Here is a 23,088-nt window from a genome sequence, read left to right on the forward strand (position 1 = left end):
CATTGGATACTTTTTTGTCCATTCCTGAGATACTTTGCTAAGAAGAATATTTTCCAGCTCCATCCATGTAAACATAAAGGAGGTAAAGTCTCCCTTTTTACTGCTGCATAATATTCCATGGTATACATATACCACAATTTATTAATCCATTCATGGGTTGATGGGCACTTGGGCTTCTTCCATGACTTGGCAATTATGGACTGAGCTGCAATGAACAATCTGGTGCAAATATCTTTATTGCCAAATGATTTGGGGTCCTTTGGATATACACCTAGAAGAGGAATTGCAGGATCAAATGGCAAGTCTACATTTAGATCCCTGGGTGTTCTCCAAACTTCCTTCCAAAAGGAACGTACTAGCTTGCATTCCCACCAGCAGTGCAGAAGTGTTCCCTTTTCTCCACATCCACCCCAACATCTCTAGTTTGGGGATTTTGTGATGTGGGCTACTTTTACTGGAGTTAGATGGTATCTCAGAGTAGTTTTGATTTGCATTTCTCTGATGATTAAAGATGATGAGCATTTCTTCATGTGTCTGTAGACCATGCGTCTGTCTTCTTCAGAGAAGCTTCTGTTCATGTCTCTTGCCCACAATGAAATGGGATCACTTGTTTTTTTCTTAGTAATAAGTTTGAGTTCTCTGTGGATTCTGGTTATTAGACCTTTGTCGGAAATATAACTTGCAAAAATCCTCTCCCATTCTGAGGGCTGTCTTTTTGCTTTACTTAGTGTGTTCTTGGCAGTGCAGAAGCTTTTTAATTTGATCAGATCCCAGTAATGTATTTTTGATGTTGCTTCAATTGCCCAGGGTGTCTTCCTCATGAAGTATTCTCCCCGGCCAATTTTCTCAAGTGTTTCCCCTGCACTCTCTCTAAGAATATTTATAGTTTCATGTCTTAAGTTTAAGTCCTTTAACCAGTGAGAGTCAATTTTTGTTAGAGGAGAAAGGTGTGGGTCCAGTTTCAGTCTTCTACAAGTTGCCAGCCAATTCACCCAGCACCATTTATTGAATAGGGAATCTTTCTCCCAATTTATATTTTTAATAGGCTTATCGAAAATCAAATGACGGTAAGTGTCTGGGTTCACCTCTTGGTCTTCAATCCTGTTCCATACATCTACCTCTCTATTTTTGTGCCAGTACCATGCCATTTTGATCACTATCGATTTATAATATAGTCTGAAGTCTGGAAGCATGATTCCTCCTGATTTGTTTTTATTTCTGAGTAATGTCTTGGCTATTCGGAGATTTTTTTCTATTTCCATGTAAAACAAAGTACTAATTTTTCTAGGTCTTTAAAATATGAGAGAGGCGCTTTAATGGGGATTGCGTTAAATCTGTAAATTGGCTAAGGATTTTTGAAGTATTTTCTAAATGTAGCTTTGTGTCAAGCCAATAAGGTAAATACTATTATCACTATTTTCAGATAAATAGTTTGTTCATAAACTGAGAACAGATGAAGTTAAATTATCACTATTTTCAGATAAATAGTTTGTTCATAAACTGAGAACAGATGAAGTTAAATGATCTCTTCAAGGCTACAAAATTATCAAAGGACAGAGCCAAGACTTAAATCCCCCAGTGTGTCTTCAAATCAAGTGATTACAATCTGAAGGAGATATTAGATGATAGATATTGGGCTCAGTACCTTACTCAATATTTTTATCAATAGTTTAGAATGAATGCAGACTAAACATTTGTCAAGTTTGCAGATAATACATGATTACCACTATCACTAACAGGTTCAGTTATAGATTATTAATTCTTCACACTTGATCTTAGCCAAAAGGCCGAGAAGCGATAGATTATTAATTCTTAATGGACTAAAATTTAATAGGAACAACACAGCATCTTAAATTCAAATTGAAAATCAACTCTATAAATCAATGAGTGGAACAGATCTGGCTTAACAATAGATAATGTGAAAAAGGCTTTAGGTTTTCCAATGGCAGGAACCTGATACCACTTTCAGCTAGAGTAGAAAGATGATCCAGGCTATCAGAGCCCCCTTACATCCATCAGAACACATTGAGAGTACAGCATGTCACTATGAGGGCTACATTTAAAAGGATATTAACCAGCTGGAATGAAATCACAGGAGAGTGACTAAGACAAAGGAAGATCTTGAAGCCACATCACCTGAGAAGTTGTTACAGATACTTGAATTTTTCCTCTAAAGAAAGTGCTTAGAATGGGCTGTGACAGCTATCTCTACATAGTTGAATGGCTTTCATGTGGAAAGTGATTAATTTATTCTTTGTAAATTTAGAGGTCAGAACTAAGACCAATGAATGGAAAGAAGACTTTGGCTAAATAAAAGAGGAAAAAAATCTAATATTCAGAACTGTCTAAAAGTTAAGCAGACTTCCTTATAAAGTAGTGATTATTTTTTATTCCAGTACTGTTTTTGTAGAAAAAATTTCTTGTGATATCATGACAGCTAAATTATCTCCAAAGACATTTTAATTTTTTAGTTTTAAAATTATGAATTTCTACTATGAATTTATAAAAAAAAGAAAGACTAGCTTTATACCTATATGATAATGACCCACTTGATAATTCTTGTGTATTAGATGATAAAGGAAAAATTATTCTGACACTTGTTAAAAAGGTAAGAAAGATCTTAGTCAAGACTAGCATAATATTGCAATAAGGGAGACAGATGGTGCAATACAACAAAGACATATGGGGACTTATAGCAACAACCTGAGTGAGAAAATCAGTGGATGAAAAATTACTAAGAGAGGACATAACAGGTGGAAGGATCCTTGTTCAAATGGCCTAAAACAGAACTCTTTGCTAAATGCAGACCAAGGGCATACACATCAATGGTGGGGACTAAGAACTTGATTGGCTATCAAGGGGGAGGGATTCTCTCTACACTGATTTAGAATTCTCACTAAAACTGACTGGGCAAGGGATGGTCATCTGTAATCCAGGCAAATGGAAACCAGAAAAAAGCAGGGGTTGAAATTTTATTTGGAGATACATTAGGCTTTAAACCAATAAAAGTAAGGAAAGACAAGGACGGTCACTTCATATTTGTTAAGGGAAACACTCAACACGATGAGATTTCAATTATTAACATTTATGTGCCCAACCAGAATGCTCCTTAATTTATAAGTGAGACCCTAACAGACACGAACAATTTAATATCTTCCAGCACCGTAACAGTTGGACATTTTAATAGATCTATCCAGTGTTGGATAGATCCTCCAATAAGAAACTAAGCAAAGAAATTTTTGACTTAAACTTCACCATACAACAATTGAATTTAACAGACGTCTACAGAACATTTCATCCTAACAAAACTGAATACAAATTCTTCTCATCAGCCCATGGAACATCCTCCAAAATGGATCACATATTAGGTCACAAGTCTAACCTTAGCAAATTTAAAAATATAGAAATTATTCCTTGTATTTTTTTGGATCATCACGCAATAAATGTTGAACTCACCAATAACAGGAACCTGCATACTCATACAAAGACATGGAAAAACCTTATGCTGAATGATAGCTGTGTCGTAGATGAGATTAAGAAGGAAATTGTCAAATTTTTGGAACGAAACAATAATGAAGACACAAATTATCAGAATCTGTGGGATACTGCAAAGGTAGTCCTAAGAGGGAAATTTATAGCAATGCAAGCCTTCCTCAACAGAACATTAAGAGAGGAAGTCAATAACTTAATGGGACATCTCAAGCAACTGGAAAAAGAAGAATATTCTAACCCCAAACCCAGCAGAAGAAAAGAGATAACTAAAATTAGAGCAGAATTAAATGAAATCAGAAACAAAATAATTATTCAAAAGATCGATGAATTAAAAAGTTGGTTTTTGAAAAATTCAACAAAATCGATAAACCTTTGGTCAACCTAACCAAAAATAGAAAATTAAAATCCCTAATATCATCAATCAGAAATGACAAAGGCGAAATAACAACAGACACCTCAGAAATTCAAAGAATCCTAAATGAATACTACAAAAATCTTTATTCTCAGAAATATGAAAATCTGAAAGAAACTGACCAGTACTTGGAAGTATGCCACCTTCCTAGACTTAAATAGAAAGAACTGGAAATGCTGAACAGACCTACATTAAGTACTGAAATAGCATCAACTATACGAAATCTCCCAAAAATGAAGAGTCCGGGACCAGACGGTTTCATGTCAGAATTCTACCAAACCTTTAAAGAGGAACTAGTACCTATATTACTTAACCTTTTCCAAAACATTGAAAAAGAAGGAATATTTCCAAATACATTCTATGAAACAAATATCACCCTGATCCCCAAACCAGGTAAAGACCCAACAAGAAAAGAAAATTATAGACCAATATCCTTAATGAATATAGATGCAAAAATATTCAATAAGATCCTAGCAAACAGAATCCAGCAACACATCAAACAAATTATACACCATGACCAAGTGGCTTTTATCCCAGGGTCTCAAGGTTGGTTCAATATACATAAATCTATAAATATAATACATCCCATAAACAAACTAAAAACAAAGACCATATGATTCTCTCAATAGATGCAGAAAAAACTTTTGACAATATCCAGCATCCTTTCATGATCAAAATACTTAAGAAAATAGGTATAGAAGGGACTTTTCTTAAACTGATAGAGGCCATATATAGCAAACCCATAGCCAATATCATATTGAATGGAGTAAAATTGAAAACATTTCCACTCAAATCAGGAACCACACAAGGTTGCCCATTGTCTCCACTGCTTTTTAACATTGTAATAGAAGTCTTAGCCATTGCAATCAGGCAAGAGAAGGCGATCGAGGGTATCCAAATAGAGAGTCAGAAGAGATCAAACTTTCAGTCTTTGCAGATGATATGATTTTATACCTGGAAAACCCCAGGACTCAACTACAAAACTCCTAGAAGTGATCAAGGAATACAGTAGCATCTCAGGATACAAAATCAATATTCACAAATCGGTAGCTTTTATATATACCAATAACAGTCAAGCTGAAAAAATAGTCAAGGACTCTATTCCTTTTACATAGTGCCAAAGAAGATGAAATATTTGGGAATTTACTTAACAAAGGACATGAAAGATATCTGTAAGGACAGAATTATGAAACTCTGAGAAAAGAAATAGCTAAAGATGTTAACAAATGGATAAACATACCATGCTCATGGCTGGGAAGAATCAACATTGTTAAAATGTCCATATTACCCAAAGCAATATACAAATTTAATGCAATCCCTGTCAAAGCACCACTGTCATACTTTAAAGATCAGGAAAAAATAGTACTTCATTTTATATGGAACCAGAAAAAAAACCTCACATAGCCAACATATTACTCAGAAATAAAAACAAATCAGGAGGAATCAATCTATACTATAAATCTATAGTGATCAAAACAGCATGGTACTGGCACAAAAAGAGAGAGGTAGATATATAGAACAGAACTGAGAACCAAGAGATGAACCCAGACACTTATCATCATTTGATCTTTGATAAGCCTATCAAAAATATAAATTGGGGGAGGGCGGCACATGTGGCTCAAGGAGTAGGGCGCCAGCCCCATATACCGGGGGTGGCAGGTTCGAACCCAGCCCCAGACAAAACTGCAAAGAAATAGATAGATAGATAGATAGATAGATAGATAGATAGATAGATAGATAGATAGATAGATAGATGTTGGGGAAAAGACTCCCTATTTAAGAAATGCTGCTGGGAAAACTGGCTGGTGACTTGTAGAAGACTGAAACTGGGCCCACACCTTTCACCATTAACAAAAATTGACTCTCACTGGATAAAAGATTTAAACTTAAGATATGAAACTACAGGGGAAAAACTTGAAGAAATTGGCCTGGCAAAATACTTCATGAGGACCCTCCAGGCAATTGAGGCAACACCAAAAATACATTACTGGGATCTGATCAAATTAAAAAGCTTCTGCACAGTCCTCAGAATGGGAGAGGATATTTGCAGGTTATGTGTCTGACAAAGGTTTGATAACCAGAATCCACAAAGAACTCAAACTTATTAATAAGAAAAGAACAAGTAATTCCATTTCATTGTGGGCAAGGGACTTGAAGAGAAGCTTCTCTGAAGAAGATAGGTGCATGGCCTACAGACACATAAAAAATGCTCATCATCTTTAATCATCAGAGAAATGCATATCAAAACCACTTTGAGATATCATCTAACTCCAGTAAGAGTGGCTTACATAACAAAATCCCAAAACTACAGATGTTGGCGTGGATGTGGAGAAAAGGGAACTGCTGGTGGGAATGCAAGCTAATCCATTCCTTTTGGAAAGAAGTATGGAGAATACTCAGGGATCTACAAGTAGACCTGCCGTTTGATACTGCAATTCCTCTACTAGCAGTATAACCAAAAGACCAAAAATAACTTTATAACAAAGATATTTGCACCAGATTGTTCATTGAAGCTCAATTCATAATAGCCAAGTCATGGAAGAAGCCCAAAGGCCCATCGACCCATGAATGGATTAATAAATTATGGTATATGTATACCATGGAATATTACGTAGCCTTAAAAAAAGATGGAGACTTTATCTCTTTTATGTTTATATGGATGGAGCTGGAACATATCCTACTTAGTGAAGTATCTCAAGAATGGAGGAAAAAGTATCCAATGTACTCAGTACTATTATGAAACCAATTTACAATCACTCACACTTCCATATGAAGAATAGGTCACAACTATGGCCCAGGACGAGGGAGGGATGGAGGATGACAGGGGAGGGCGGGGGCCAGACAGAGGGAGGGTGAATGGTGGGATCACACCTATGGTGCATATTGCAAGGGTACATGTCAGATATATTAGTATAAATGTCTTAACACAATAATTAAGTAATTGAGGTGAGGGATATATTAACCAGTATGATGTAAGCATTCCAAATTGTATATGGAATCAGCACATTGTACCCCATAAATGCATTCATGTATACATGATCTGTCTCTTTATGATTTAATAAAGAAAACAAAAACTGACTGGGCAAGAATGGACATGGTAAGGCCAACGTCAAAGTCTACTACTCAAGAAGAGGGCTCAGGTCAAGCGCAGTGGCTCACATCTATAATCCCAGGACTTTGGAAGACAAAAGTAGAAGGGTTGGTTGAGGCCAGAAATTCAAGACTAGCCTGGACAACATAGCAAGACCCTGTCTCTAAAAAAAAAAAAAATTAAAAATTAGCCAGACATAGTCATGTGCACTTATCCTTCCCACTCAGGAAGCCAAGGTGGGAGCATTGCTTGAGGCTGCAGTGAGCTAAGATAGCACCACTGCACTCCAGCTAGACAACAGAGTGATACCATGTCTCTAAAACAATAATAAAAGGCTAAGAGGAACATAATTAAAGTTTAGTTAAGAAAAGAGTCTTTACCACAGATTTCACAGATTAACAGAAACTAGCAATTCATCTAAAAGGAGAAATTTGAAACATAATCGCTAATCTCAAGCCTATTGAGAGTACAAAGAAATTGTTTTTAAGTCTCTGGGTGACATGTCAACAAAACCATATGTGCAATTATAACACAGGTGTTTCCAATTTCAAAACATCACTATGTACCCCAGCACTAACCAAAATAAAGTCTGATGATCATGGAAATGTTTTATGCCTATGTTGTCAATGTAGTAGCCGTCGGCCACTGCTGGCTTTTGAGCACTTGAAATGTGGGAAGTAACTGAGGGATTAAATGTTTAATTTTATTTAATTATAATTAAATTTAAATCACCACATGTGACTAGAGACTACCATGTTGGGAAATGAAGAGCAGACTCTGAAGAGTATATCAAATATTTAGAATGTATTTTTTTCTCTGTTGGAATTACTTCTCATTAGGAGACTTCCAAATTGTATTAAACTTTCAAATATATCCTTTTCCATAAGCATGTAAATTTCAACAGCTAGACCTGCCAAGTTATTGACCAACTCATATTGAAGGTGGAGTCAATTGATCTTCAAAGTGGAAATAAAATAGGGTACTGGTAAGATCGTGGATGTTGTAGTTAGACCAGATTTCAGCTTCTCCACTAACTGGCCCTGGGACAAGTTACTTTACCTTTCTCAGCCTCAGTGTCCTCATCCGTAAAATGAAGATACTAGTACCTATCTCATCAAGGTATTTTGAAGATTAAAGTAGATGATGCACTTAGTAGCATGCTTAGAATATAGTAATATTACTTAGCTCATTAAATTGTAATTCTTATCATTAATTGCAAAATTTTTTTTAAAAAACAGACTTGGAAAATAATATGAATGCCTACATACAATTTTCCTGGAAACGACCTGCTTTTAATTCTACAAGAACACTTGGCATGGTCCAGAGTAAATACCACATGTATATTCTTTTGAGTATATGGGGAGTGCAAGGCTTTTTTTAAGGGGATGGAAGAAGTTGCTATTAATGAAAACCTATGTATACATATCAGCATCTTACCAAGCACAGCAGGCACCACAATAACACTCCAACATTGACATCCTTCCAAATCCATTGCCCAGATCTCCTGTGTTTTGCCAAAGTATATCAGTGGTTTCTCTAGGTCAGAGGTGTCAATAGTCATGGCTCCACTTAACTCAAATTCAGTCACATTACAAGAACATTGGTTCCTTCCATTCCGTTGGTTTGTGGCTGTGGGTTGTAGCATGCGGTGCACAGTGTGGTTGATAATACTGTAGTAGAACATCTGATAACCCAAGTTGGAAACTTCTGTCCAATACAAGCGACTATGGGGGGGAAAAGTCCCTTCAACTTAGTGAGTAAAATCAAATGCTGGTTTCTAAGGAAGATCAACCATTATTAATGATTGGAGGGACAAACACACCCTTTGGAAAGAGCATGCCCAAGTGTCCAATAGCGTTCTTAGATGAGGAAGGTCAAAAACAGCCGACTTAGCATTTCCAGTCTTTTTTTTTTTTAAGACATGTGTTTACAGCTAAAGCTTTGGACTATAATGACCTTAAGCAATGTATTAAATGGCCTATTAATGACTGTAGATATGAAATATATTAGCATATTTTTCATCAATGCCCATCTCTATTCGCCTCCTCTTGTTTTGTTTCTGCTTCTTAATAACAGTTAACAATCTAGTATCTAAATAGCCTATTACCCTGCTGTGGTACAAACAAAAATATATTTTTCCAGCCTGGGAAATTACCACTCAGTTGCTGAATGAAGACCTTAAAGCTCACCTTATGAGGATATTAATTAATTAAAAGGTATGAGCCCAGAATAACCTTTGCTGCGCAAGACATAATGCCCATCTGTTCCCACTCATCTCCTGCCACTGTCCCAATTCTCTTCCAGTCCTTACCAACTGATAATATCATTACATTCATTAGTATAAAATTCTGCTATTGTTTCCTGCTGGGAATCAGCCTGACTTTAGGTTAATCAAATTGTCAGTATGGATTCACTTTACATATTTGTGGTTGTGGACTCATAACTTATATGCAGAATTATTTACTATAAGATGAGATAGTGAGCCAAGAACCCTAAGCATCTTATTTTAGTGTCAATAACTTCTAATAGTAAACCATAGATATTACATTGAATACGTCTATGTCTTTTTCCTCTTAATAGAAAAAGATACACTTGCACACCTTAAAAGAGGATACACAGAAAAAGAAATTATTGTTGAATTCCTGTTGCAAATCTTCAGCTCTTTGGGGTATTTCATCTTGCGTTCGAGATCAACATCAAATATTTGTATTCCATTGTGTGATTCTTTCAGTGCAAAGTAGAGGTGCCTTGAAATCCAGTCAATTGCAATAACTGTGATGTCAAAAACCAGGGCATCTCGGAGGACCTTAACAACAGGTAGAGAATACAGCTAGGAGACAGTGCTTATTGTTACTAATTTTAAGACTTCTCTGTAATCACCCACATCACTTATTTGCTGTATTCTCTTTTGGAATCCAAATGTCAAGAATTCTGGATTATGGGGGGGTGCCTGTGGCTCAGTCGGTAAGGCGCCGGCCCCATATACCGAGGGTGGCGGGTTCAAACCCGGCCCCGGCCAAACTGCAACCAAAAAATAGCCGGGCGTTGTGGTGGGTGCCTGTAGTCCCAGCTACTTGGGAGGCTGAGGCAAGGGAATCGCTTAAGCCTAGGAGTTGGAGGTTGCTGTGAGCTGTGTGAGGCCACGGCACTCTACCGAGGGCCATAAAGTGAGACTCTGTCTCTACAAAAAAAAAAAAAAGAATTCTGGATTATGTACCATTGTAATGTGGGCCCTCTTCTCACATTTTCCCTAGATAATTTCAACTACCATAACCTCGACTAGAATCCATAGGCCACTGGGGCAAATCCACATTGTCCAGCACGAGCCTTCTTTGAGTTACTGATTCAAATATCAACCTGCCTACTGAACACCTCCACATGAAGGCCCTCAGGAAACAGAGCTAATTACCCACCCCAAACCTGCTTTTCTCCTGCATTTCATATTTTTTTACAGATGTCCAACATCCACCCAAGGGGCCAATCTTAGCACACGTGGTTCCTTCTTGACTTCTTCCTCATACTCTACCCACTGAATTAGTACCATTTTAAAAGTCTCTCCAATTTGTCCCTTCCTTCTCACCTCACTGCCATGGCCCCACTCAGGCCAAGACAATTTTTACCTGGGTTTCTGGAACAGCCTCCTAATCGCCTCTCTCAGGTTTAACTCTCTCCAAGTCAACCAACATTCACACTGCTAACAGACAGGTGGTTCTAAAATACAACTTGACCGTGTTAATGACTCACTGAATTTCTTTAATTGCTTGATGTTGGCTCCCAGATTGACAGCTGACTGCTTAGCACAGGCAAGGAGGATGGTCAAGCTCAGGCTCCTGCCTCCCTGTCCGGTGTTCCCACCCACCTCTCCTCCACGCTAACCCTCCCTTCATTCCAAACACGCAGGGGCTCCTTGTTTTCCTGTCCTTGCATTTGCCCTCCCTCTGCCTCTGCTGGCCTTCCTGGGCTCGCTCTTTGTCCCCAAGATGTTATTCCATTCTACCTCCACCACTCCAGCCCTACATTCATTCTCCGTGACCTCACCACACCCTGCTCTCAGCGTGGCAGTTATACTAGTCTTCTCCACTAGTGAATGCCTTCCACGTGCCAGGCATTCTGCTAAGCGCTTGACACGGATTATCTCATTTAATCTTCACAGGAACCCTAGGATAAGGTGTTACCTAACCATAGAGGTTAAATAACTTGCTCATGGTCACACATCTAGTAAGTGATGGAGCCAAAATTCAATTCTAGGTAGTCAGATTCCAAAACTCACCCTCTTAATCGAGATGCAATAGTGCCTTCCTAGTGCTAGACTAACACTAGACTGGGTTAGTAAAGAGCAAAACCTATAAATTTTTACCTCAACATCCCAGGATCAAAGCACAATGCCTTAAATACAATAACTGTTTGCTAAGTTAAACTTGAAGGACATTTTCCCAAAAGCTATTCTGTATTCATTTGCATGAATGAATGTCACCCTTTCCAATCATTGTAATCTTAATGACAACCATCAGCCAGTTATTTTAATACAGGTTAGTGTAACATGTAAATGTCCCGCTTTCTTCATTTTAAAAGAATCACAAGGGGAAATACCTCAGAGCTGGAATGATTGTGCAAGTCCAGAAGGAAGATTGAGTTTCCTTCAGTATAATAGCCCATCTCGTTATCAGCTGTGTAGCCTATAGCACTGATACCTCTCTCCCCTGAAAACGTCCACACAGCTTGATTTTGATCCATGTCTAAAAAATGTATCTTGCTGCCACCAAGAGTTATGAGGTAAGGAAATGGGTTGATTTCTGAAAACAGAAAGGAAAATGGGTAGTATGTATGAGGAAACTAGTTTAGCAAAGTCCCTTAATTCAGTATCAGGCAGTTTTGAAATCCATGACCCCCTTTGGATCGTCTAGTACATGTCTCAGTGAAGAATCTCTGGGTTCCCTAACCCCAGGTTTATTTAAACACGGTTTGGTGACAACAAAAATTCATTATTTTATTTGACCTGGACTTTAGCTCAAAGACAGTGTTCATATCCCTAAAGATACCAGTGGGCACAAAACACTTTTAAATTGTTACTTGCATGGATCTTTTATAACAAATACCTGATACTGTAGATTTTACTATGTCAGAAAGTGGTCCTGGCCCTTTAGATGTGAAGGCTTGAACCTAAGAAAAGGAAACAAAAAACTGCATTCAGCAGTGTTTTTAGTGACAATAATTAAATGCTGAGGCTGACAAATGATGGAACATTCATTCACACTTCCAATAGCTTTGGACAGGTATTTACACCAATATATAGCAGTACGTCACTAAGAGGAAAGACATTGCCCTATACTCATGTTGTTGGGTTTCCTCATCTAGAAAAGCACAAAGAAATGGTGCAATGTTTTTGCAGAAAAATGAACTAAAAAAGTTCTGGGGATTTCATGTACAGCATGGGTGGTGATGAACATTTAGGTAATTTGATGATCTTTACCTAGTGCATGTAGTCATCATGTTGTACACCTTCAATATATACAATTTTGACTCGTCAGTTAGATATTTTTAAAGGTATTTAGCTATCTCCAAAATTAAATTCTATATACATAGAAAAATTAAAAGAAACAAAAACAAATAAAGTATGATAAACTTCCATTTATTTTGAATTCAACAACTAGAAGCTTTAACTAAATTTATTATGCTCTTTTTTTAAAAAGAGGGTTTATTAAAAAATAATTAAACCTTATATTTGAAAGTGCTTATGCATTTCAAACCATTTTCACATACATTTTCTCCCTTGACCCTCACAACTACTAAAAGTAGAAACTGGACTGGGATCATAATTAAGGTGAGTAACTCATACACAAAGACACATATGGAAACGGCTTAAGACCCAAGTCTTCTAGGTCTGTATACCTTTCTTCCCACTGGGCCATGTCATATCCTAACAGTAAAGTTTTTGAAAGCTTTTAAAATTTTGTTTTGTATGATAGGTCATTTTCATTTCCCTTTCCAAATCTTGCATGTGTGCAATAGCCTACAAAGAAATTTGACATCCATAATGACAGCATCAAAATATAGAGTCTCAAGTGATCTCTCAATCAACAAAATGTTAGATTATTTTTCCTACACTTCTAATATCAAATGCATTTTATGGCTGAGCTTGGTGGCTTATGCTTGTAATCACAGCATTTTAGGAGCCAAGGCAGGAAGATTACATAAGGCCAGGAATTTGGGACTAGCCTGGGAAACATAGCAAGACCACATCTCTACAGAAAACAGTAACTACAACAACAAAAAAGAAAAATTAGCCAGGTCTGGTGGCACCAACTTATGGTCCTGTGTACTCAAGACACTAAGGCAAGTGGATCGAGGCTGCAGTAAGCTACGATCGTGCCCCTGCACTCCAGCCTGGATGACAGAGTGAGACCCTGTCTCAAAAAAAAATAAAAAATAATACATATATATATGTACATACATTTTGCTATTATCTATCTGTGTATGATTTCTAACTTTGCATACACACACACACGTCACAAAGCCTTTGCTTTTGTACAAGACGGTTTTAAATGAAACATACAAATTCGTGCATGTCACTTTGCACAGTTCTATGGTGACTCAAATTTGAAACTATATATGCACATAGACAGATAGATATACTTCATCTGAATATTTATTTAGCTAGGCACTCATACTTCTAACAAATAGGAATGTATATTATCTTAATTTTCATAACTTATTTCACTACTCTGTGCAGAAAATAAATGATCAAAGTAATTATTAAATTAAAATTTCACAAAAAGAGAAAACCGATCCAAAGACAACTCAAATCTCTAAAACAGTTCTCAAAGCACTATTTTCCCTCAAACAAAATGAAGAATAACTCTAAATACGTACACTATCACCACCAACACGGTAATTAACAAGAACACGAAAATCATCTGGCCATCTATTAGAAGTGGAGAGCTATTTCATGTGAAATTTTTAAATGTCAGAATAGGGTGGCAATGGAATTCTTTTGACTGCTAGTCTCTCTTTTCTGTTTTCCCTATAGACAAATGGCAACTGTGACATATCACAGAGGCTGAGCCCTAGCTTGTATTCCTAACACTGCAGCGTTGGTAACTGACTGAAACACCAGGGACCTGGCTATTTCTTTGCAGTAGGAGGACCAAATGAGACAATGAATATAAAAGTACCCACCATGATGCAAGGTTTGTAATGATCTTGTTGCAAAATAATAGTTTATCAAAATATCACATGTACCAAAAAAAGTACTACTATGATATATCTATATCAATTTTTTAAATGCAAAAGAAAATAAGGAGTGTGTAATTTTTAAAAATTAAATGAAATTGGGACACAGATTTGAAAGAAAAAGAATTATTTCCTCTGAATCTGAAAAGTGTGGGAAAGTTGTCCAGACATCCTTGACCTGTTCGATCCCCTCTCCTTTCTGTACTTGTGTCCCCCACTGGACTCCTCTGATCACAACATACCCCCAGTTTCTCACCTAGTCCTTTAACTAACATTCTCTTTGCACTGTTAAGACTCCCTCATACCTGGAAGGCCACAAAGCACCTGGGACTCAGGCCCTCGAGTCGAAAGGACATCACTGAGGGGGAGACGTTGACAGCAATCCAGTTTTCAAACGTTTTGCTTGCATCACTTTGGTTGGATATTTGATAGAAAATTTCAAATCTTATTAACACACCATTCTCATGCTTGGGTTTATTCCACCTAAATTCCACCACAACTTCATGGTTGTGGTATTTTCTGCTTGGTAATGCAAATATTCTGGGATTTTCAGGTGCTGATGGAACTGCAAAGCAGACACACAGATAGGGCAGAAAACATACAAAGCTGACTTTTACTACTCCTGGTAGGCATGTGGAACAAGTGAACAACAAATACCTCCCATTCCAGGGAGGTGAGGTCGATCTATCTCATTCTTAAAGATCTTTGGGAGAGACTATCCCATATATTTGTTCAGGAACCTATTCTGATACTTTAGCAGACCTTACTGACAGGCTGCCTTATGTCCAACCCAAATCCTTCCTACCACCACGTAAGCATATCTTTTCCTGTCTATTTTCTGCATCAATAAAAGGTATCAGGTTCTCCTCATAAAATGCAATATGCACTCTTCACTGGAAAGAGTCGTTTCACGGAAGGTGGAAATGCCAGTCATCAGGAGGGATGACAGTGATTCTAACCAGTCATCAGTTAACTTGGGGTGTAAAATACAGCATATACAGCTCTTTCACCCTAAACTCCCTAGGAGGCAGGAAGTGTTAGAGAAGGCTGTTAGCACCCCAAAGGTATGGTTTTGGAATACTCATTAATTCTAGAGCCAAATCAAGCAATTCAATCTCTCTCAGTCCTTTAATAAGAGAAATTCCTCTAAGTGCCAAGTTATCCTATACTAGAGACCCCTCTTCTTTCTTGGGACTTCTCCACAAGGTCTCCACACCTCCCCCCAATTCTATCAGATTGCTTCTCCGTTTACCATTAACAACACTGTTCAATTTCCAGCCTTCTCACATGGGATATCTCTCTTGGCTCCATCTCTCAGGGCCCAGCTAAAGTTTCTACTCCCCTAAGGCCTTCTCTGGACATACAAGTCCAAGTACGTCTCCCTCTCCTAAGAATACCTGAGGCAGGTGCAGGTTGCGTCTAGCCACCCTGTGCCAGTGCTACTCAGTTACCAGCCTCTTGCTTCCATTATTGGTCACTGTGTATGTGTTTACCTCCCCACTACTTTAGGAGCTCCATTAGAGAAAATATCTTTTTTTTAGTCCTTGTTAAATGCCCCCAAATCTAGTATAGGACTGGCACACAGTAAGTGCTTAATAAATAAACATTGGTCAATTGGAACAACTTCCTGCTGTATTGTCAATTTCCTGAAAGTAAAGGCCAAATATTACCATTCTTCCTTATCACCCCCAACATCCAGCGTGGTGCAGTTAGCCCTGCGGACCCCCTGCTGGATGCAGTCAAGTCCATTTCCACAGAACAATCCAACCAAAGCTGATATCCCAAGACAATCTCACACAGAGCATACCTGGATCCATAGGCTAACTCCTCCAGAACCTGCCCAGGCTCCACTATGTTCCTACTGTGTGACTCAGGGATGAATATTGTTGAAAGAATCTTAATAGTAAAAAATGCAATGGTGAATGGAGATCCGTATTTATTGAGCTTTTACTGCCTGCCAGGTCCTGTGCTAGGAAGTTACATAAATTAAATCAATAGGATACTAATTGTTTACCAACATTTGCAAGAATGGTTGAATGGAAGTTTGATGAAACTGCAGTGAAAACTCTGGTTTAAGTCCCAGCCCTGCCATTTAGCAGTTATTTTATTTGAGCAACTACTGGGCTTCCATTTCTTCCCTTCCATAATCAAGTTAATATCACCCGTCCTACAAAGACCTTTGTTAGGATTAGAAATGATGTTTCTGACACATAATTGGAATGTAATACATTTTTAATAAAGGAGTGGTACATACATCTGTGCTTTGTACACATGTAATGATACAGCTAGTATCTTTTTCAAAATATATTCCCCCCAAAACATTAAATGTGGGTTATTCACTCATAAAATATTCTGAGTTACCATCTATGAGAACACCCAGCCTTCCAAAAAAATGTCTCTGCTCTTAAATGCCTATTTTCCTTATGAAGAGTTTTATAAATTATCTGAAACATTTTTCCACATCTTATGTATCACTACAATCAAATGAAATAGTCATTAAGAAATCTTAAAACTATCCTTTTGGAATAAATTATGTAAATTTATGTTAATGGTGTTATTCTAATCTCCAAAAAGTCATTGAAAGGATATTGAATCTAAACACATCTACAAAACTGAAAGTTACTTTTAAAAATTATTAACTATCCATTCCAGATCATAGAAAGTTAGATTCTGCCTTTTTTTTTTTTTAAGAGAGATTTTAACCCCTGTACCTGTTTCAGGAGCTCGAAGTGACAGAGATGTTTTGGGGCCCTTTCCCCAGTAGGTATAGGGAGTGACAGAAAGATTAAACAAGGCACAGGGCTCCAGCCCTTCCACGGTAAAGACAGGTAAAGACTGTTGTTCACTAGCCAAGAACTAAAATATAAGCACAAAACATTATGTTCTTAGAGGGAGAGTTAGAAACATGTAAAATCAAAACTTGCAATTTTGGAAATGCTAATTCTGGTCGGTCCCACGTTTTACCCTATAGACCAGTTAAAGTATATGCAACATGGCAGTTAGCACTAAAAAGTCAGAGACTGACTATAAACAAGTGTTCTTGGGAGTACTCTTCATAACCAAATGCCATGGGAATGACAGAAGATGGGCTTGGCTCTGTGGAGAAAGTACAAATCAGTGTGGGCAGGACTGACACTGACTGCATCATCTGTTTGGGAAATGGAAGTTGCTAGAACCGACATGGTACCTTAGAATGAGCACTAAATTCCACACTGTAGAAAACTGCGCCCCAGTCCACTGCAGGGGGAGCATTCCACAGGATTTGAAAACTTGACACATTTCCTTCAATCCTAAATGAAGACACTTGCACCGAATCTGGGATAACCTTAGGGGTAAAGGAAAAATTCCCTGTGGAAAGATAGAAAATTGAAGGAGAAAAAATTTAGGGTTATTAATCAATACAAAAACCATGGAAAATAGATGGAAATTACTGGTAACTAGAGTGAAAACAAGATTTTTTCTTTACTATGTCCTGAAAATGATCTTTTACTGACTTTTTCAGGGTTCAAATTCAGATTAAGATTAAACGCATAGCAAGCAAACCAACAGAAACTATTAAAGCCTTAATACGTGATTCTTAAGAAAAACTCCCACCTTAAACATTTAGTTAACAAAAGGTGTGGAGAAGAAAGAGGGGGCAGGAGTGAACTACTGTACCTGGCAGAGGTTTAAGGGATGTCTGAATAATTGTGAACTGACTGAATTTGGCTGCTTCCAAAACAGAGACACTGGTCCTCTGCCCTATCTCCTGAGTTGTGATTATTCTAAAGCCATTGATCCAGAAGAGACGACCGCTGTAGTACATCAGCGCATTCTGGGAGATTTCAGAAGTACTCCAGGCTGCAAACTCCGTGATGACGGTGTCCCCAGCACTGCCAAAACACAGTACAATGAGTGTGTGTATCTGCAGTGGGGGAAGGGTTGGTGCATACAAGCACTCCTGAGAATGTGTGTGTGTGTGTATGTAGAGATGGAAAAAAAGAAAATACTTTGCACCAATAATTGTCATTATTTCTAATTTAATATTTAGCTGATTTTTTACATTGTTTTTAAAGAAGTAGAGCTAACGTAAATTTTCTAGGAGCTTTTCTTATTAAAGTAATATTGCAATAATAAGACTGTTTACACAGGTTGCGGCTTTTAAAAAATACACGTGAATTTGGTAATACTCTATACCAAACACACAACCTGAATTCTCACTGCTCGTAATTGCATAACTAACATGTGATTCATATATGATGAATCATATAAAATTTATTAGAAAACATTCAAACATTTTGGAACAAGCTCGGGTATGTAAATCAACCTTTTTCACCAGTAAATTTTATGAAATGTAAATACAGATCAAAAATATCCTATGAAAACTTAGTATGCAAATGAAGATTTGCTATGAATGCAAAATACATACTTGACATCAAAGAATTAAAACAAAAAATGTAAAATAATAATTTTTATTCAGATTGCGTGCTGAAGTGATAATATCCTGGATATGCTGGAAATCTGAGATCACATCTCTGGTTTATTCCATGTGCTCCTACCACACTTGCATAAGCATAAGAAACACCTAAGGCAAGGTACCTACCTGGAAATAAGATTATCATTCAGAAACGAACTGGTAAAAAACAATGACTAAAGTATACACTGGCCATCTGTACACAAGAATCAAAAATAGTCCGTAGAGGTGAGGCAGAAGGGCTTTAAGACCAACCAACGACAATGCAATAAATCATGCCAGAAATAGCAACAGTTAGGATTCAAGTATACTGTGATTATAACTTTAAAAAAGAAAGCCTATTATATTGAGAGATTTGAAAAACAGACACACTCAAAGTGCAAGGCTTTGTGGGCATTTTTCTAGAATTGGCAGGGATGACAGACAGTTCCTGAATGTGAGGGCCACAAGGACCCCAATCTCTAGACCCAGAATAGCTCTGTATGAGCAGAGTTCACCCTAAACCCTGGCACTGCCTGGTGGGCACCCGTCTGGACTATCCCTTCATTCAGTGTTCATTCTTCAGTCACCTCACAACTAACCCAGTTCACACGATGCAGAGAAAGTGTGGCCTACAGGCCCACATAGTTACTCTCATTCATGAATAAAACTATGCCCCACTGTGAATTAATAAATTTGCGGTGTGAGTGATGCTTTGGAAACAGATCCAGATCATCTAATTATGAAGTGTTTGACTTTAGCCAAATAATTTGACCTCTTCTTTAACCACCTATAAGTCATGGATATAATGATGCTAACAATTGTGCATGTGGGTGAAGCTATCCTATTTTATCATGGCTTTATCAAGAAATAAAAAGATTAAAAATCAATTCTTTTTTTTGTTTGTTTTTGTTTTTGTTTTTGTTTTTCAAGGAATATTTAATGACAAGGTAGATAATAACATATGCTTATCTAACATGTAATTTTTTATCACTGTAGCTAAAGCAAAATGGACGTCCTGTTCGCCAGACCTGCTTTTATTTATTTCAGTGCAATTTGAAAAATACTGTATAATTTTGGGACATCAGAATTTGAATAGGTGCCAGTTTTCTCTCCTTTTTTTCATATGGGAAAAGAAAATTCCTTTGAAAACCACTTGAAGCTCGGACAAAAATTCCACAGCTATCTTCCTCAGGATCACTTTGTAGAGTCTTCAAGATTCAGAAACAAAGGAAGCTTCAATTCAGCCTTTCAGAGAAGACATTCCAGCTCGCATGATCTCATCAACCAAGAGAATGTTGGTGGCAATCACAGTGCAGGAGTGAAGAAGCTGTTTCTTTACACAATAGTTGTCCCATACGCCTACTTCTGCTGCTACCATTGGCTCACCTGTGTTCAAGTCCACACCCACAAGTTGACCTGATTCTGAATGTTCAGCCTGAATTTTAACTAATGTTTCCTGAAGGTCAAAACCAGAGTTCTGAGCAAGAACCTTTGGAATAATGAGCAATGCATCAGCAAATGCCTGGACTCCAAGTTGGGCCCGGCCCTTTATACTGGGCTTGTATTTCATCAGGGCTTCTGCCATTGCCACTTCTACTGCACCAGCACCAGGAACCACACAGCCATCATCAATAGCATTTTTAACAGCCCTCAAGCCATCTCTTATTGCATCTTTGATTTGAGTGAGTGTGTGCTTATTTGGTCCTTTGACCAGCAGTGTGACAGAGCGAGGATTGTTACATTTCTCAATAAAGGTGAACTTCTCTTCTCCCAATGTATACTCATAAACAAGTCCCGCATGTCCCAAACAGTCAGGATTTAGGTCATCCAAAGAATTTAGAGCTACCCCACCACAAGCAAGAGTCAGCCTCTCCATATTTCTCCTTTTAGCCCTGCGCAGAGCTACTATGCCTTCTTTCGCAAGAGCATCAAAGGAAAAGGGGTCAATTCCCTTTTGATTAATAACAACAAATCCTTTATCTGAATCACCACAGACTTTCTTTTTCAGTTCTATTATTTTTTTAACTCTATCTTCAATGAATTTTCTTTCTGCTTTTACTAGTTTCTCTCTCTCTTCTGCACTCTTGTAAAAAAAGCCAGAATTCACTTCTGTTTTTTCATATTCTAACGACACATTGCATGTGAGGATGTACGCATCTTCTACTCTTTTCTTCATATCAGGATGCCGGGCTCCGTGGTCCAAAACAAGCCCCCTGATTAAACTTGTATCAGTTTCAGATTTATGTTTCATCTCCATGATCTCAACCATGAAGAGGTCAATAGGTTCATCTTTTCTTTTAATGGCCAAAATGGCGTCCACAACAGCCTCTGTTAAGACATCTGCAAGTTCAGCATGAACTTTAGTTCGAAGAGATGTTCTGGCCACATCTATAAGTGTTTCCCTGTCCATCTCCCTGCTTACTTTCACTTGTTCCAAAAAGTTAAGGGCCTTTTCCTTTGCAGCTTCAAATCCTTCAGTGACTATTCTGGGATGAAGACCTTCAGAAATGTAGAGATCCGCCTGTTTCAGTAGCTCTCCAATGATTAGGACATTGGAAGTAGTACCATCACCAGTTATGTCATCCTGGGCTGTTGCCACTTTTGCTATTAAGGAGGCTGTTGGGTGTTGAATTTGCATTTCGTGAAGCAGCACATTGCCGTCTTTGGTAAGCTTGATGTCTCCAGCGCCAGAAACCAACATTTTCATGGTGCCTTTAGGCCCCAAGTTGGTCCTCAGCACGTCCTGCAACCCCCGAGCCGCGCTGATGTTCACCGCTAGCGCCGCCTGGGCTCGGGCCACCTCGGCCTTGGGGTTCAGGGTCTTCACGGCCGCCATAGCTTGATCCAGCAAAGGAAGGAAAAAAAAAGCCGGCGTGCGCAAGGTTCAGGGCCGGCTCAGCGTGGCCAGGAGGTACTACTATCCGGGCGTTCTGGAACAGTCGGGCCTAAAAATCAATTCTGTAACCCCCACTGCCCCATCACGAACAGGCAGACCTAACAAGATGAACAGAGAAAATCAATGCAGAAGGCACAGTATGTTGAATGTTTTCTCTTGACTGAGCTGTGCCTCCCTTCTACTCATGGTTAGTTAATTTATTTACTTCCCATTCCTTACTCTAGCCTGCTTGGTCCTTTTCTTTATTTTATACTGTTCACAACTATCTGTTGTTTCCATGAGGCTTATCAACTTTTATGACTCAGTCAAAATGCTTCTTGTTTCAGACTAAGGAATTGAAATAAACAGACTATTGTATAAATTGCTTTTTGAATTTTTTCCTCAGTGAAAGATAATTTTACAATGATTTTTACCTGAAAAAATCTGCTTGATTGTTTCTATAATAAAATTATGCCAGTGGCCTACCACTCAGTAAAAACTATCTTGGTGATTCTCAGCATTTCAGAGTGGTGGTTTTATTTTTTAAAATGATTTATTTACATCATTTTAAAGTGTTGACATTCCTCTCTTTAGAAAAGTACAAAGTACAGCATCTCAAATCAAAATAAAAAAAAATTTTGTTTTGAGAATTTCACAATACCTCCTTGAGAAAATAAAAACTACCTCGGAGTACTACCACTGGGAGTTATGAATATCATAAAGAAACATATTTGATAGAATCATATAACTGACCCCCAAGTAGAACTAGCCCACCCAGGTAGGATCCAGTATGTTTCCCTTCCAGGAAACAGTGAACGGACAAATCCCTGCTTCTCTGACCCTTTAAAATCCCCATCCGCCATAGCCCATGTGTGAATTTCTTCCCAGTCAGGAATCTCACCCCATCTGTACCCAGGTGGAATAAAAGCCACTTAATCACAAAAAACTGGGACTCTGTATGCCTTTTGAATAATCTTTTATCTTTGGGTCCAGAACCTCTCAATATTCACCAGTATTATTCTTATAGTCCTTTAGTAAAATACTATTTATCCATAACTAGTAAATTGTAAAGACAGTATCTGGTTTGCCTTTGTACTTATCTAATTTTATACCTTGCTGTTTCTACTACTCATTAGGACTTTTCAGTGACCTTCTTAGAAATACAAAACCAAATTACAAATGGCAGGATATGTACCAAGAGGGGGAGAAGGGACTGAGAAGGTTGGCGCCTTGGGTCCACGCCAGAAGCTGGGGGGTCCTACACACAATGTGCTCCTGAGGTCAGCCTTGCTCACAGAGTCTTTTGCATACTTTAGCATTCCCAAAGCTGTCCCCACAACAGAAGGTTTCCCTGCAAGGCAGGACTGGATATCCCTTAGTTGCCAAGGGCTTAGATTGCTCCTTGTTTTCAGAGGAAACCTCCTCTCTCCTGTGAAAGTCTTTTGTATATCCAAGTTTTCCTGAAAATTCTTGATCTCTGGTTTCTGCACAACTTTAACACAATTCCCTCACTTTCAAGAGGTCAGTACTCCAAATCGATTGAATTAATTTGT

General features: G+C 38.0%; 2 protein-coding genes across 3 annotated transcripts in view; both read right to left on the reverse strand.

Annotated features, from left to right (window-relative positions):
* Positions 1–23,088, reverse strand: part of ROS1 (ROS proto-oncogene 1, receptor tyrosine kinase) — a 132,234-nt gene that overhangs the window by 58,972 nt on the left and 50,174 nt on the right. Inside the window, exons 19-27 of one of the 2 annotated variants that reach the window (XM_053591542.1) lie at positions 17,883–18,097; positions 17,413–17,573; positions 16,937–17,081; positions 14,531–14,790; positions 12,092–12,155; positions 11,586–11,788; positions 9,596–9,801; positions 8,433–8,719; positions 8,282–8,284 (exon numbers count right to left, since the gene is read on the reverse strand). In XM_053591542.1, the coding sequence (XP_053447517.1) occupies positions 8,282–8,284; positions 8,433–8,719; positions 9,596–9,801; positions 11,586–11,788; positions 12,092–12,155; positions 14,531–14,790; positions 16,937–17,081; positions 17,413–17,573; positions 17,883–18,097 (1,544 nt within the window). The remainder of the gene's footprint in view (positions 1–8,281; positions 8,285–8,432; positions 8,720–9,595; positions 9,802–11,585; positions 11,789–12,091; positions 12,156–14,530; positions 14,791–16,936; positions 17,082–17,412; positions 17,574–17,882; positions 18,098–23,088) is intronic. The other variant, XM_053591541.1, reaches the window with a different exon arrangement.
* On the reverse strand, positions 19,583–21,590 carry LOC128586028 (T-complex protein 1 subunit zeta). The gene has a single exon (XM_053591543.1). The coding sequence runs from the start codon at positions 21,494–21,496 to the stop codon at positions 19,901–19,903; it is 1,596 nt and encodes a 531-aa protein (XP_053447518.1). The 5' UTR covers positions 21,497–21,590; the 3' UTR covers positions 19,583–19,900.

Source organism: Nycticebus coucang, chromosome 5, assembly GCF_027406575.1.
Source record: "Nycticebus coucang isolate mNycCou1 chromosome 5, mNycCou1.pri, whole genome shotgun sequence".
Classification (NCBI taxonomy): domain Eukaryota; kingdom Metazoa; phylum Chordata; class Mammalia; order Primates; family Lorisidae; genus Nycticebus; species Nycticebus coucang.

Bases quoted from the DNA above. Each gene is read 5' to 3' on its own strand.
- LOC128586028 (XM_053591543.1), bottom strand. From the start codon at position 21,496: ATGGCGGCCGTGAAGACCCTGAACCCCAAGGCCGAGGTGGCCCGAGCC.